The sequence below is a fragment of the Balaenoptera ricei genome, chromosome 9 (genome assembly GCF_028023285.1).
Source record: "Balaenoptera ricei isolate mBalRic1 chromosome 9, mBalRic1.hap2, whole genome shotgun sequence".
Lineage (NCBI taxonomy): Eukaryota > Metazoa > Chordata > Mammalia > Artiodactyla > Balaenopteridae > Balaenoptera > Balaenoptera ricei.
The window spans coordinates 81177438-81194888 of record NC_082647.1 but is presented as its reverse complement, the minus strand read 5'-3'; the positions used below and the strand labels follow the sequence as shown (position 1 = coordinate 81194888).

The window sequence follows — 17451 nt, the reverse complement described above, 5'->3', positions numbered from 1 at the left end:
TTGAAAATGGACTGCACTTATCCAGATATGGGGCTCCTGAAGGAAGAAAAGAGTACGAAACTGAACTAAGGACTTTGTGAACCAGAGCTTCTTGATTATAATCTGTATTTTGGCCCAGAAAGGCTCTCACTGAACTTGAACTCAAATGGGCATAGAGGCAAGTATACCTAACTGCAGTTTGGAATAAAAGCAAGTGGATTTATTCTTTGTTGTTTCAACCAAGATCAAATTCAGTACTAGATCCCAGGATTTTTTTTTCTATGTCTGAGTAGTCCTTGCATTCAAAACTGACCCCTAAATTTCCCTAAAATTATAATGCCACCTTTCTCTAGCTAATATTCTCAGAGGCTTACATCTTGCATCAAATCCTGAATCAGCCTGGGGTCTAGCAAATTGATCCCGGACCACAATCTCTGGACCTGTGTATAAATACCTCTGGTCTCCCAATCATGGTGCCCCTTCCTCCTGTTGCTTCCTGGTGAGCGCAGCCTGTTCACCAACTACCATCATGGTGTAAAGAGTCAGGATGGTGTTTTTCTGTCTTGTCTGACTTCTTTACATTTGTCTACAGCTAAAATTTTGTCTCTTCCTTTACACATTGGACCACCTACCACCTTTCATCAGAAACCCAGTGAAAGAGTCGAAGTTTTTCACTTTATTGTCTCCAAAGCTTAGCAGGTGACTTGATTCAAGTTAGATCACTCTTGATAAAATTACTGTAAGTTATAAAGACACAGTGAAGATATTCCCAGGGTTGAACTGGTGAAATAAATCCTGCAAATCACTGTGGCATCTGCCACCTAAAGTATGCAGCATTTTTGTTCTAGGAGTCCCCTTCTTGAATTCTAACAATAAAGCTTGGTGGGTAGATAAAACGTTTTCCTAATTAGGAAAGATTATATATCAAATGCACAAAATCTTAACTACATGGAAAACCAGAATACTTTCAGGAACATTGTTCTAGTGTGTATCAATCACAAAGAAAACAAGGACCCTTTTTAAGAAGCTGGCAGTTTATCTTCAATGCACACTCTAAGAAACCCATGGCAATCGATTTTCTATGGATTACCGACAAACTGCTGTCCAAAGCACTGCTGAGCTGCATTTCCATGCCGAACATCTTGTCTGCGGAATCGCCTGAAAGTAAGTAAATGCATTTAGGAGATGTTCAGATTTCAATGTTCCAGACTTTAAAAGATAGCCAACCGCATTAAAGTTTCAAGTAGTATTCTGCTACTGAAAAAATTGATCAGTCATACGAAACCAGGATAAAATCCAAGTTTCACAGTTTTCCATATTTCCATTGAATGTTATTCAATGGATAAGATCTATAGAAAACTGTTTTTTAAATCGTCACATGAGTTTGATTATAATTCCAGAAGGTTCTCTTTACATTTCGTTAAGAATTTAGTTAAACAAGAAGTCTTCTAGTTCAAAATGAGTGTCTTGGGTGGTAAAGAATGTGTGCAGATAAAGACAGTGGGATTTGAAGCAGACTACCTATTTGAGTAAAAATGCATAAAATTCCTATCTATATTAAAGTGCATTAAGTAAAGGTATTTGGATCCAAATATTTTGTTCTACAGCCATCATGATCAATATGATTGCTAATAAAAATAAACTAATAATATACTCAATTTACTTTTATTCATTTATAACATTTAGAAAGTATATGCCTCTACTGAATGTGATGGTGCATTTACCTATTTAACAGGATGTCTTACATATAGTGGAACTCAAGAAATATTGTATTTCTCCTCAATTTGCCTCTAATAGGCAAATACGCTTCTAGTATATTTTCATGTTTTATAGTTCGCTTAGACATATAATTGACAAATGACAATATTCTTTACCCATGGAAAAAGAATTCCAGAATATATACCATGTTCCAAATTTGTAAGCATTGTTCTCAAGAATTAAACAATAGAAATTATCATTATTAGTACTGGGAAGCTAAAATCAAGATCTTCAGCATATTAATTCAGATTTGAGATAAAAACAGAAGTATTACATAAAGGCAGAAAATACTACTTGCTTCTCTAAATCATGGCATATCTTCAAGACTGAGGGAAAACCAGAAGGCAAAACAGAAGTTTTACCCCAGAGGGAAATTGGTGAGACTTCCAGAGTGATAAAGAGATGCTTTAATCATATGCAATGATCAAATCTGGAAAAGGGAACCAGATTCAAATCCCAATGGCACCACTCATGTGCTGCAGGAACTTATACATATCCCTCGCCTTTCCTGGTTCTGTGTGTCCTCCTTGGTAAAATAAAGTTGGGCTAAATGACCCCTAAATTCCACTCTCAATTTTTTTTTTTTTTTCATTCTAGGTTTTCCTCATGGTCACCAAATAGTGATATTGGAACGTTATTTCAAGAGATGGAGTGCTTTCTCACACATGAGTTCAGATCCTAGTTAAGAACTCAATACTTAAACAACCACTGAAGTATTTCCCTATATTGAAAGCTAGGACAGATGAATATTTCCAATCGATTTTTAGGATTATGACCTCTGTGCGAAAGCATGTTTAAAAAAAGATAGACTGTTGATTAGAAAACCTGACCTAAAGACCTGAGATTTTACAAAGTTAAGATTAAAACTGCCACATGGATCATTCTACTGAGCTAAACTGAAAATAAACATTGACAGAAAAGTAAGGAGCAAAATTTAAAAGTTTTATGCCTCTATATTATTTTATACTAGCGTTAACATCTATTATACAACTGACAGCAGCTCTAGATGAGAATAAAAGGCTGTTGTTAATTCCTCACTTCATTGAGTATTGCTTTGGTATTGGGAATCCCAAGCCTGCTGAGCAATAATGAATAACGGAACAGGAATAAATCAGTGAAATGGGAAATAGGTTCCACTTTGCAGAAATGATATTGTATCATATTTATTATACAGATGATGTGAGAATAAAGGGAACTACAATCAGCTAATACTAGATAAGCACTGTGGATAGATGTACAAAAATTTTGTTTAAAATCACTGGAAACATGCATTTAAAAAGAAAGATATCACATTCTCCAATAAAGCTTCAGTTCATTTTATACTATCCTAAAATAGCTGTTCTTTACTTCAGCATTTAAAAAAAGAGTGTATTAAAAGCAAGAGTTTTAGAAAGGTTAAGCAAAGTTGTCTTTTATTCTCAAAGTCGCATATTTTTCTTATATCTCTTGCCTCTTGGAAACTTTTAAAGAGAATGCTGGAAATAGACAGAATACAAGAGCAAGGGGGAAGAAAAAGACCTAGCTCTAGAAATTATAGTGTATTTTGGAAGACTATTTTAAACAAGTGGTTTGAATTGCGAAGTAATGTTTTTCCTCTGTTGACTCATTTTCACTCCGTGAACAGAAGAGTATTTATTTTAATGACCAGTTTTCAATTTCTGCTGCTAGTCAGATCTGAAGCAAAAACGATCTGCTATAAAAGCAAACTATTTTCCCTTTATGTCTGGAACTTATCCAAAAAGTTCTCCTCCAGGGGTGGGTGACGGTTCACAAGAGTGACGCTACTGGAAGATCTGCATTACATGTCACCGAACTGAACTAATTCACTTGAGTATGGCTCCTGACTCCAGCATCTCACTCCTTCCTGTCTATGATTTTGCCCATTCATTTAACTTTTTCTAAATAACTCTTTTTGTCCACCCTTTTAAATACTATCTTACAAACTTGTGCATGTACAATCTTACAAGACGCACTGTATACCAAGACATACTTAGCTATGGAAACTGCTCAGTTAAAATTCTTCAACGCTCTTGCATGCCTAATACAAAACCTTGCTATTCGGAAGTATTTGATGCAAGGCTTGTAAACATATTGATTGTTGCTAAAAACAATAGGGTAAATAATTTTGTTACTTTTGGTAAAACTACCTTTCTGCCCTTAGATCCTACCACTTCACTCCTAACCTATGGAACTACACGGCTTTCCCAGAACATTCTGTGCCTCTGTACAAACAATTAATTCTCTTTAGCTGGAATCTCCTTATATCTCTACCTTTAACACTGAGCTCAAAGGTTGGGTTCTTTTGAGAATTAAATAATGTGTTATGTGTATTGCACTTAGTCCAGTACCTTACACATACTAAGTGCTTAGTGGTGAGCTAGCATCCTTATTTACAATTCCATTCTCCACTTCAGGTTCTGATTTCCTACAGACAGGGGGCTGTGATTGTTTCTTCATACCCCTTGAACACAGTACAGAAACTGGCTTAATGAGTGAATAAATCATAAAACAATATTTTCAATTAATAACATGGCTATATTCCTCAAGAATTGCTTTCAACTATCAATAAGCATTTATACAAAATCAATTAACTCACTCTATTCTTTAATACAGTTGGTAAATTATAAAGTTCACAAATGCCCTCTCAAAGCATCTTTTTACTATCTGCTTAGTATACCTTTAAACACTCAATGGAATGTTAACTTAGCTAAGGTCAAATTAACAAAAATTTGAATTAGTGACTAAGTTTTTTAAAAAATGAGATTCTACTATACATGTAAACTTAGAAAAATAACAACTGTATTAAATTAGATTAAATTCGATTTTGAAAAAGGTTTAAAGAAAAGTAGCCCAAAGTGAAAGAGCAAGAGTAAATGAAATTAATAAAAGTTGCTTTTCAGTAGGGAAACTGTATTTGAGTCTATATTTTTGCTTTATATTATCTTTAGTCACTTTATCAAGTGAAAAAGATAATTGCTTATTCTATAATAAAAATATTTTCCCTTATTTTTCTCCCCAAAGAATGCACAATTTCTTCTGACTTGAGCGAAGAAAGATCCTTATTCTTTAAAATACTTTCTGTACCTCACGGTCTCCTGTTCAAAGAATCCCAGGATTTACCTCCTCTAACAAGTGGCAATGACCCCACTGAATTGTAGATATTAGAGTTTGGAGGTCTTTAAGTACCTTTCATTTGTGTTGAATTAAATCACACATTTCATTAATTATACAGGTCATGCATTTGCCTAGGAGTTAAAATATTCACTTTCAAAATGAAATAAATGAAGACCAGCTGGTCGGGAGGACACAGGGCAAATGCAGGATGTATTTTAGAATTTATTTATTTATTTTCCTTTTAAGTCTTTGAATTCCTCATGTGTGGGGTGGCTAGCCATTTCCACATTTTACGTTTATCTAAACTGGTTTGATGTCTTGCAGCAAAAGTTTCAGGAGGGGGAAGAGCTGATTCAAACCCGGAGGAAAAATAAAACCCCGGCAGCCTGCTCAGCCCAGGCTCTACACAATAATTAATGGGAGTTATTTTTCAGTAAAATGTGGAGTTTTCAAAACTTGTATTATGAACAAAATAGGACTATGATGATTAGGAGGTTGGGATTAACGTATAAACATTACTATATATAAAATAGATAATCAACAAGGACCTACTGTATAGCACAGGGAACTCTACTCAATGCTCTGTAATAACCTATATGGGAAAGGAATCTGAAAAAGAATAGATATACCTAAAGTCTATGTACACCTGAATCAAGTTGCTGTACACCTGAAATAAACACAACATTGTAAATCACTATACTCCAATATAAAAACAAAAAAAACAAAGTTACTTTGGAATAAATGAAAAATCACTAAAAAGAAACAAACAAGCAAAAAAAACCCATGGTTATTTTCATGGAATGGGTACAAAAAGAAAAGAAAATAGTGTTAGGTTTGTTTCTCTAAATCAGCGAAAGATTCCATGGAAGACTCTGTCTCACCGTTTTGCATGTGTGCTTGTTGGGTAATACCGGGAGCAGGATATGCCATCCCAGGCGCAGTAAGGGTCTCGAGCCAAGCAGCAGTCTGCACAAGCACTTCCATACATGTCACACTGATGGAATCTGACTTGGGCCATGGCAGAAGCAGATCCAATATAGAGCTGTTGCTACAGACATCAAGGAAGAGAGAGGCCACTGGTAGAAATGGACAGAATTCTCACTGAGCTCTTACACCTGGATTTTCACATTCCTACACAAGAGCCTCTGTGGATACTCACTTAAATGAGTGCAGTTACTCAAGACAGATAATGGAACACCGATACTTTCATTTTCTCCAAGATCTGAAATACTTTTACAGGCTTGGATGCATGAGTAATAAAATTGCTAGAGTTAGGCTGACAAAAAATCTCAAGAAGTCGACTATTTTATTCATTATTTAAGTAGAGTCTTTCGTCATCTAACATTGTAGGTCTTTTTAAAAGATCTATAGGAATGTCCAGTAGGAGACTGGAAAAGTAAATGGTCTTTTTTGCATTTTTAATTGAGATACAAATGACATATAACATTATATTAGTTTCAGCTGTACAACATAATGATTCGATATTTGTATATATTGTGAAATGATCACAATCAGTCTACTTCACCGCCCTCATCACACACTACAAATCTACAAATTTTTTTTGTGATGAAAACTTTTAAGATCTACTCTCTTAGCAGCTTTCAAATACACAATACAGTATTGTTAACTATAATCACCATGCTGTACATTATATCACCGGGACTTACCTATTTTATAACTAAAAGTTTGTACCTTTTGATAACCTTCACCCATTTCACCCAGCCCCTGCCTCTGGTAACTACCAATCTGCTCTCTGTATCTATAAGCTTGTTTTTGTTGCTGCTGTTGTTGTTTGCCAGTAGTTCACATATAAGTGAGATTATATGGTATTTGTCTTTCTCTGACTTATTTCACTTAGCATAATGCCCTTAAGTTTTATTCATGTTGTCACAAATGGGAGGATTTCTTCCTTTTTTATGGCTGAATAATACTCCATTGTGTGTGTATATATGTATGTGTATATGTGTGTGGGTGTGTGTGTGTGTGTGTGTGTGTGTGTGTGTATAATTTATTTATCCAGTCATTCATAGAGGACACTTAGTTCATTTCCATGTCTTGGCTATTGTAAACAATCCTTCAATGAACATGGGGGTGCATATACCTTCTTGAGTTAGTGTTTTTGTTTCCTTTGGATAAATACCCAGAAGTAGAATTGCTAGATCATATGGCAGTTCTATTTTTAATTTTTTGAGGAACCTCCATACTGTTTTCCATAGTGGCTGCACCAATTTACATTCCCACCAACAGTGCACATTGACATATAACATGTAGAAAAGTGATGTAGATATATATAGAATGATGTGGAATAAACTGTAAGATATGTTATTAAGTAAAAAGTAGACGTAGCAGAACAATCAACATCACATGTTCCCATTTGCCTAAACATAAAAGGTTATTTATAAATAAATGAGGCAATATATGCAACAACTACTTCTGAAGAAATTTACACCAGAAGCTGGTTCCAGTAAAGTAGAAAAGAGGTTTGTGTTTCATTGTACACTCTTTTGTATTACCATCATTACCATTGTTTTTTGCAAAAACATTACCAAAAAAAAAAATCATGGAATAAGGTCCTATCATGGTTGTAGAGGTAAACCTACTCTTGTCTACCTTTCTAAAAACAGAAAATGCAGAAATCTATTACCTGTAAACCACTATGTATTTTTGTCAGAATAAAACTGTAACTTGTTAATATATAAGCACACATACTTAAGCTTTCTATCCTTTGACCTTATCTGATATATAGAACACACACACACAACTTACTCTCTTTGATGAAATCTCCATAGAAATAATAGGAACTGGATCCTGAAAAATTAAAAAAATACGTTTCCTTTTTAGGAATAAAAATATAGAAACATACCTTAGTGTGGTTATAAATTACCTGAAATCATACTAGGTATGTGAGTTGTTTCCTGCCAAGCAGTCTACAGCTTTCATTTTAGTAAATCAAAAGGAAAATACACTTAAATAAAATATAGCCTTCTTTTAAAAAATATTTTCTAGTAGAGTAGGACAAAATGTGGATGAGAAAAGTAGTGAATAATCTAAGCATCTTATAGTTTGTCTCTGGATTGCAATTTTTGTGTTTGCATTTGAATATTACTCATGCTCTGGAAACTCAAATATCCTTAAATAAAATAATGAAGTCAGAGTGTTCTTTCTTATAAAGAAAGTTGAACCATTAGAAGTAAAACACTTACGTCTTTGAATAGGTCTTATTGCCAATAAACCATGTGATCTTTCATTGTTTTAACCCAGGCCTAAACAAAATACTTTTCTGTTAGAGTTCAATCTCCATGAACCCAGAACGCTTTGAAAAAGATGCACTGTCATCATCACTGTCTTAGAATTGCACCAGAGGAAGGATGAATCTACACGATAGTTTGAGAGCCTATGTGCAATTCTAGGGATGGTGACTGAGACGACAGTGTCTCTAAGGACACCACAAACTCAGTCAATTCTGCAAGTGGAGAAGCCATACGCAAATGGGATCTGCTCTGTGGATAATTACCCTTCAAACAATTATTTTTTGAAAGAGAAAAACTGATCCTCTCTATTAAATATTTTAAAATATTTTAAACTACAGAACCATTTATGCAGGCATGCATTTATTCATTCAGAACACAATGTTTCTTAAGGGTTTATATGAACAAGACATTGTGATGAACGTGGTTAATATGAGAGCTATGATTCCTAATGTGAAATGAAATCTTACAGAGGTCCAATACGCAAAATAAACAAAAGCATAGCTGCTCTGGTTGAGATAAGAATGTGGTTAACTTTGTGCATAGCTATGGGGAATCTAATCTCCAGAAGAGCCAACGTGAAATACACTGTTTCTCATCAAAAATGTTTTCATATACATTCATCACCTACATACACAATCTTCATTACTTGCAGATTGTGTTCTTGCACATTTGCTTACTTGCCAAAATTTATTTGTAACTCCAATATCAATACTTGTGGTGTTTCGCAGTCATTCACAGACATGTGTGTGCTCAGAATGGCAAAAACTCTGAGTTGCCCAACATGTACATTCCCAGATGACGTCATTCAAGGTGACAGCCTGCCTTCTTGTTTCAGCTCTCATATTGTAAACAGGTATCCTTTTCATGGTCTATTTAGTGCCCCATTTTCATACTGTTGTGCTTTTTGTTAGTGACTGTGCTGATTAAAAGGCCCCTAAGCATAGTGCTGAAGTGTTGTCTCGTGTTCCTAAGCTCCAAAAGACTGTGATGTGCCTTATGAAGAAAACATGTTTTAAATAAGCCTTGTTCAGGCATTAGTTATAGTGCTGTTAGCCATAAGTTCAATGTTAAGTAATCAACTATGTATACTAACTAAGGTGTCTTTAAACAGAAACACACATAAAACAAGGTTATGTATCGAAAAGTTGACAAAAATGTCCTGACTAGAGACTCTCAGGAACCTAACCCCATATCTCCCCTAGGAGCAATGATTACTAATTAATTCAGCGTTCAGGGTGACTTCAAAGACGGTAAGTGCCACAAATGTTGAGACTTAACTGTGTGTGTGTGTTTGTGTGTGTCTGTGTGTGAATATGTACAATTGTTTGTGTCATGTCTAATCTTTCCATTATCGTTTTGTAGTTTTCTCTCTTTTAGTAAATTCTCTGTGTAAACTGCATGCCATAAAAAAGCAGTCTACTTACCATACCACAAAGTCCACAACATGAAATCTACTGCTATTTTTTAACTTTCTATATCGATAGTAAATTTGTTCAAGATGATACATTGCAATAATGATTCTAGAATTCATTTGTGGGATAAGTGTCTTTTCTTTATGTCACAGTTCATACAATGAAATTCTTTTCATGCTCGGTAAATACTGGCCTCTTCGTCTGAACAGTCTATGACAATCAAATAGATGTATCAGAATTTTAAATCATTCTTCAATTCATTCTGAATTCACAATATACCTGTTAGAAAAAAACTGACGTAATGTTTTTCCTATTTATAACTCACTTGCAACTGTCTGTAATACATAAATGTTGGCTATATTTTTTACTAAAAATACCTTGAATATCTGAAGTTCTTCTAGAATTACTTCTTCCATTGATTCTGTTTCTTGGTTATAAATCGTGATTACTTTCAGCACGATTCCATTATCTGTGAGAAAACAAAAGAGATAAACTAAAAGCTTTGTCACAATCTGGTTTTCAAACAAGTAAAAACCATGGAGAGATTATAAATTCAAATAAGATTTGAAATCTAGATGTACAAAACATTTAATCATTGCTATTGCAAACAATATGACTACTAATATATTCATATTCATTGTTTCAAAAATTTGATTCAAAAATCCAGTTAAAGGTTCAGAAATCAAAATGTCTTTTGGAATTAATGAAGTATAAGACAGATGGCAAATTATTCTAGCTTCTTCTGTGATGTATGATAAAAGAAAATTTTTTACCTAAAGCTACCTTCCCTGTAAGAAACTATACCTTTAATCTTATGGAACCTTCCAAGCAACACACTATGGAAATTTATATATATATATATATATATATATAAAAATATAGATAGATAGGCATATAGATAGAATATGTTTATATCTATATATACTTTTATTTTTTCCTTCCAGTTTTAATGAGATATAATTGACATACAGCACTGTATAAGTTTAAGACATACAGCATAATTATTTGACTTACATACATCATGAAATGATTATCACAATAAGTGAACATCCATCATCTCATATAGACACAAAATAAAAAGAATTTTTTTCCTTGTGATGAGAACTCCTAGAATTTACTCTCTTAAAAAGTTTCACGTATAACATACAGCACTGTTAATTATATTAATCATGGTGTACATTATATCCTTAGTACATATTTATCTCATAACTGGAAGTATGTATCTTTGACAATCTTCATCCAATTCTCCCACCCCTCACCTCCAGTAACCACAAATTTGGTTATATACACTTTTAATAAAAATTTCAAGCATACACTATTGAGAGAATAGTATAATGAGTCCTCCTGTACAAACCATTTAGCTTCCATAATTATCAATAATTTTATAAATTTATATTCACCTTTTAAAACTCCACATTATTTTTATTATTCCTGATATTCTGAGCTTGTTATTTCTAATGAAAAATTTAATAAGATACTAATTTGCTTGTAAGAAAGATTTGGTGTAGTGGCTAGAAATAACTTAGGGAAAAAAAGCATGTTGGAGGTTCTGATCCAAGAGTTTCTATGGTATTTAAGCAATTTGTTTAAAAATTATGAAATCTTGCGGTTGGGTTAATAAAATTTGATTAAAATGAAACTAATAACAATTACCTGTATCATACATTAAAAGGAACCAAAATTATCATATCAAGCACACATTATAAATATCCCACAATTATTATATAGAGTAAAAGGCAAAGATGAAACTCAAATTATCAATTTGCAACCAGTGATTTTGCAGTAAGGTCTATATAGCATTAAAGCAAGTGTCTGATAAATTTGGGGAAAAATAACTATTTTGTGGGATTTTCCAATGCTGTACTCATCACACATTTATCAAATATGCTCTTTGTGCTGAAAAACTGTGGTTCAATATAACAATATCTTTAAGTTAAACATAGGTTACAAGAGAGTGTAAGTATATACCTGATATTTCTGGAATTCTCTCAAATAGCTTTGGTCAATCTAATAAAAAAGTATTTCTGAAAACATTCTTGGACTTATATATGACTTCTCATTTAAAAATAACATACTTTTTTCTATGATTAATTTTATCAAATATTACTCTTGCTTATGGAATTCTTTTTTTTTTTTTTTAACTCTGTTGGATATCACTATAAGTGAATTCATGGCCAGGTAACTTTAACTTTGTTAAAGAAATCTGATGCTTTATTAATCTTGAACCCACAGTGTAGAGCACATTACTAACCTCCTAAAATAAATGAATAAAATACAGCCTGCACCAGAGATCAATTTCTGGAAATCCGATTAATATCTCCTTACTTAAATCTTTGATTTTTCAGAAAGCATGACTGGAAAAGCTCAAGCACCAATATTAATACTATATCCCAATTCCTGATTTGGGCATATGCAATGTCTCTTTAGAATATGTCAATGATTAAAGTTAAGTATGGTAGACTGTTTCCTCTTCTAAATAGGATCTGCTGTAGCAATTACTATGATGCATATGAAAAAAAAAGAAATGATCATTTTAAAGATCCTTTAAATGACTATATAATTTTAAAGTACTTGACAGAATTTGATACATATTACCCTGGATGCTAAAAGATTCCAAGTTCTCTTCCACAAGCTAGATCTAATGCATAGCATTAACTGAAATTACAAATTTATTTGAAATATTCACTTTTAGCATATTTATTATACTTTATTAATGCAGGATATTATAGCTTTGGTCTAAAATTTTATCTCCATTATGTGTAACACTTGTCTTGTTTGGTACGCATGGTTGACTTCTGATGGGACCTGATAAGCATAGTTGAGATTACAGATTTAGGTGAAATTACCTAAACCTCACCTAAAGACTGAAAAATCTTGAGACCTTGTTGAACAGCCAAAGGTAGCAGTGGACCTGGGGGAGTAACAGGAGAACTATCCTTGTATGGCACCCTACTTCCTCTATGAGTTCTTTTTGGAACCAACATTGTTTATTCATTGTTCGTTAACATCAATTACTCGTTCCTTTATGTATTCATTTGTTCAAATGTATTAAGTATTGACCATGTATCAGGAATTATGTGCTGTAACTGCTCCAAATCTTCTCTTCCATTGCAGTAGACAGGTAGTATGTAAATGAGCCAATGTGGGTCAACCAGGGTTTTGTTGATAGGTGGGGTTTTTTTAATGTAATAATGTTATTGATTTTAAGGTTCAATTTAAATGTCTCTCTGAGTAGTCTCTAATCTCTTTACCTGTCCCAATGAACAAGACATCATATTGGCCATCCTCGGCTTCCACTCGATCCACTGCTATTTGCTTCAGGTTATACTTTCCATCTGTTTTCACCAGTATTGGTTTTTTATGGGCAGGTTTTATGGGCTGGTACATAAGTGGATGGCTTCTTGAAAATCTGATGGCATCATCAGGGTAGTCTTTGGTGGTTCCGTACCTCCCTCCATTCACTTTGCTGGCACACTGAAATACAAACGGATGAATTTTTTTCCCCTGAAATCTAAAGAGCAAATTTATACTCAATTATGAAAAAAATTACAAAAACTGGGTATGGGGCTTCCCTGGTGGCGCAGTGGTTGGGAGTCTGCCTGCTAATGCGGGGGACACGGGTTCGAGCCCTGGTCTGGGAAGATCCCGCATGCCGCGGAGCAGCTGGGCCCGTGAGCCACAACTACTGAGCCTGCGCGTCTGGAGCCTGTGCTCCGCAACAAGAGAGGCCGCGATAGTGAGAGGCCCGCGCACCGCGATGAAGAGTGACCCCCGCTTGCTACAACTAGAGAAAGCCCTGGCACAGAAACGAAGACCCAACACAGCCAAAAATAAAAATAAAATAAATAAATTAAAAGTTAAGTACATTGGAAATTGGAAGTAATGTTAATTCCGATTATCTGAGTGGAGTGATTATGGATGAAATTTAAAAAAAAAAAAAAAAAAAAAAAACTGGGTATGTTCAGTTAATCAACTGTGCATTTAGCAATATTTAGTAACCATATATTCTTCATTACAGAAATAAAATCTGCATTAAAAATTGCATAGAGAGACTGAATTATTTCAAACATGCAGCAGTAGAAATAGACAGATAGTAGTGAAATCCTGAAAAAGTAAAGTATATGTAATATTGGTATAGTCTAGAGGTAATACAAACGTGTAACATTATAAATACTCTAATTATTTTTCCTGCTTCTAAAATTTATTTTTCATATTTGTAAATTAAATTTTAATTTCCTATGAACAATATATTGTTTATAGCAAAACAAAGAGACTCTTTATTGTGCTAAATCTTCCCCCCAAATTAAGAATCACAACTGCACAATAGCTTTCCCATTATTGATACTATGATTGGTGATGGTTCCAATTGGCTCACTGACTACAGAATTTTAGTACTGTAACACTGAAACCTATTCAAATTCCATCATTGTTAAATAAGGAAAAAACCCTCTCTGTTCTACTGTAATCTGTATGAATTTATATTATTTTTGTATGAATTAGACACAATAAATTGAGAAAACCAGAAATATTTGCCATAATGTGTCTCAATTCTTAAATCACTGACTCTAAAAATAAATGTTCAACAGTACCTAAGTTACTTCTTGGAATACCTTTAACTGCGTTGATTCATGCTTGTTATTAAGCACTCCCTCATTTCACATATTTTCCTCCAGAACCAGCAGCAATTGCAATGATGACCTTGATAAAAACTTTCCACTTCAGAGTATAAATACAGTAGTTTAGTAATCAGATTCTGCAAAGAGGGCATTTTTAATGGTTTGTTTTAAAAATTTGGGCCATATTTCTCAATTTGGCATGAATTTTTCACTTGAGTGTACTTTCATGATATATAATTGGAAACATTGTGGACCAGCCTGGAAGCAGTTCAGTAACCAGTCACTTCCTCCAAATCTCCTTTAATACCATGCGGTTTCAAGAAGCATTTCCAGCAAAGCCACAGGAGTGGGTTTTCTCCATTTAAATTGTAATTTCAATCAATAGAGTGAAATAAAATATACTTTATGTCTTACTGTAAGTAATAATTCTAAGCTAGTGAGAGAGAGTGATTGTAATGGTAAAGCCTTACACTTGTTAATGTAGGTAAGCTTTGTTTCCACTTTGAATTTTGGCTCTGCAAAAATGGTTTCTACTCGACTTGCAAGCACTTGTGGAATCAGCCTAGTGTTGGGTTTTCACCAGCTGCTCATAATAGTGTAGACTGTGACGTGCATGACAAGTTCAGTATTTGTTCTCCATGGACAGCAGATACAATTGATGCTACACTTTCCCAACCTAGTTGTGTACGGGACATATGATACAAAATCATCCTCATCATAATCATCATCATGTGTGCAATTAAAAGCACAAAGTTTGAATGGCTAGTTAGGGAGAATCTTAGTAGTATCAGTTAAGAGGCAAATGGTGGAACTTCTTATTCTCTAGCAACACAGCTGTATTGTCACTTTTCTTCCAGAAGGCGAGCAAGGATGGCAAATGGGGTGCTCAGAATTCTGAAGAGCCAGAGAAAAAGCTTCCTCTTGACATGTTAAAGTGAGAAGTAGGGAGAAAATTTGGCCTAGGGAACTGAGAGCCTGACTCAAATATTATAATATAAAAATTTGGTAACATTCTCTTGCTTGGAAATCACATGTGGCACTAATTCTTCTGAAGAGGCTGAGAGGAATATGATGCTCATTTCACTGGATATTTCTGTATTCACCAGTACCCTTAAAAATAAAATTTTAGTGAGACCTACATAGATAGCTAAAATATCAACAATAATATATAGTCTATAATGCTAGATTATATTCTTTTCATTAAATAACAAGCATACATCTTGATGTACGAAGTAATATTTCTTTACCTTGCAAGTAATCAAGCATATTTTTAGGTGTTGAATTTAACTATTTCATGCTAATTTAGTAAAGCATCTGAAACAATGAACAGAATATTACTAAAAGAGTCTTTAAAAAATAAGAATACTTTGTTAAATGCCTAAACTTACAGAACCAGGTCTTGGATAAGGGACTTTTCCTTCATAGAGTGACCAGTGGTATTCAGGTCCTTCCTTATGTGCATATGGTCCATTAAAGGCTGCCCGGATACTGGACATGTGATAGACACATATAGCATGCCCTCTAAATATATTACTAAAAAAAAAAAAAGATAAGTTACTGTTCTGGAACAGACTAGGAGGTCACCGAGTCAAGCCCCGCAGACAACATAGATAAGGATGAAGTCTTTTGGATAAAAGACTTGCAATCTCTTAAGCATAGGAAATTCTAGAGATATTAACTATTGCAATATTTCAAGTATGGAAACTCCAAAATTTACCATTTTTTGCCTATTTATTATAATAAATTGAAAATGACATTGTTAGAATCACAAAAGCAGTTGTGTCACTTCATTTTTTCCAGTTAAACCTTATTTTTTTTATTGAAGTATAGTTGATTTACAATGCTGTGTTAGTTTCAGGTGTACAGCACAGTGATTCAGTTTTATATATATATATATATATATACACACACACATAATTATACACACACACACACACATATACACATATATATACATATATATATATACACACACATATTCTTTTTCAGATTCTTTTGTGTTTTTATATTTTTTATTAAGGAAGATTTGGCCTTAATATTTTAAAGATTCATTCCCAAGTTGAGGAAGGCTTTATCTCCTTGTACGTTGTCCTCTCTTCCAAGTAGACAGTGTTTTCCTATTCTCCATGCTGTTAATATTGCTATAAATTTTATTCAAATTTTATTACTTCTCTTAGTGTATATGATCTGAAGAACAATTTAAAGTCTAAAGAAAATTTGGGGCTTTGTTTCATTCTTTAGCTTGGGGTCACGGAAACATTAATAAGCTTGCTGTATATTCCTTCCTTCAGGTCACTGAAAACAGTGCTACAGTGGAAAGGTTTACTGGGCTGCACCAGATTAATTTTGAGAAAAAGACTTACATTCTACAAAACTCAGATTCTTTACCTGCAGAACTACTAGCAACTGAAATTATTTTTTTGATAAAAATTTCTACTTGTTGCAGATAAAGACAGTAGTTGACTAACTACAGCAAGCTTTATTGGGGGCATAAGATTCTGCAAAAGGACATTTTAGAATGATTTGTTTTAAAGATCTGGCTGCATTTCTTAATTTGGCATAATCTGAATGAATTCTAACACTTCCGTAGCCTCCTTATTGTGAGAATTAAAATAATTAGTTTGTGAAAGTGCTTTGCAAAATGCAAAGTTTTCTGTAAGTGTAACATTTCCTACATTCTGAGATACCTGTAGAAGAGCAGTTACGTTACTGTCTGAGAACAGCAATTCACACATTTTATAACACACCTTGAAGCAATTGGAAATGCCTGCAACAGTGAGAAAACCAGAGATAGTCTTCCAACTAACGTGGCAGTAAACCTTTGATCACCATGCTATGATATCAACCTTTACGTCAGGTAACAGCTGGCAAGCCTTTTTCTCACAATTACGTATAAATTGAACAGTCAAAATTGAAATTATGGAAGAAAATAATGTCTTGTCTTTGAAATCTCAGACAGATCCATTATGCTATCATTTATGAAAGCAGCTTATAAACTGATCATTATAACCCATAAAAAAATCTATACTGATTATCCTATAGCTTATATTTATCATATAAAGCCATGGATTTATCATGCAGTGTACAAATTCTTCACTGGCATAAGGCAGAAGATGAAGTGTAAAAAGAGGTTAGGGATTTTCCAGGGACTGTGATAGCTACCAATGTACATTAACATCTCCTCGCATCACGGAATAACTGATAGCAAAATTGTTTCCATGTTTCTGTGCTGAAGAAAAGGTCTCCTTACGATAGCAGGATACTTATTGAAAGAGCTTTATTATTTTTTTTTTCAAAGTGAGCGTAATAAACTACCTGCTG

General features: G+C 33.8%; 1 protein-coding gene across 3 annotated transcripts in view; it reads right to left on the bottom strand.

Moving 5' to 3' along the window:
* The window catches only part of SEMA3E (semaphorin 3E), a 261910-nt gene that overhangs the window by 17017 nt on the left and 227442 nt on the right, over nt 1-17451 (bottom strand). For all 3 annotated transcript variants that reach the window (XM_059934035.1, XM_059934036.1, XM_059934037.1), the window contains exons 10-15: nt 15519-15663; nt 12766-12988; nt 9892-9983; nt 7618-7659; nt 5733-5899; nt 1070-1137 (exon numbers count right to left, since the gene is read on the bottom strand). In XM_059934035.1, the coding sequence (XP_059790018.1) occupies nt 1070-1137; nt 5733-5899; nt 7618-7659; nt 9892-9983; nt 12766-12988; nt 15519-15663 (737 nt within the window). The remainder of the gene's footprint in view (nt 1-1069; nt 1138-5732; nt 5900-7617; nt 7660-9891; nt 9984-12765; nt 12989-15518; nt 15664-17451) is intronic.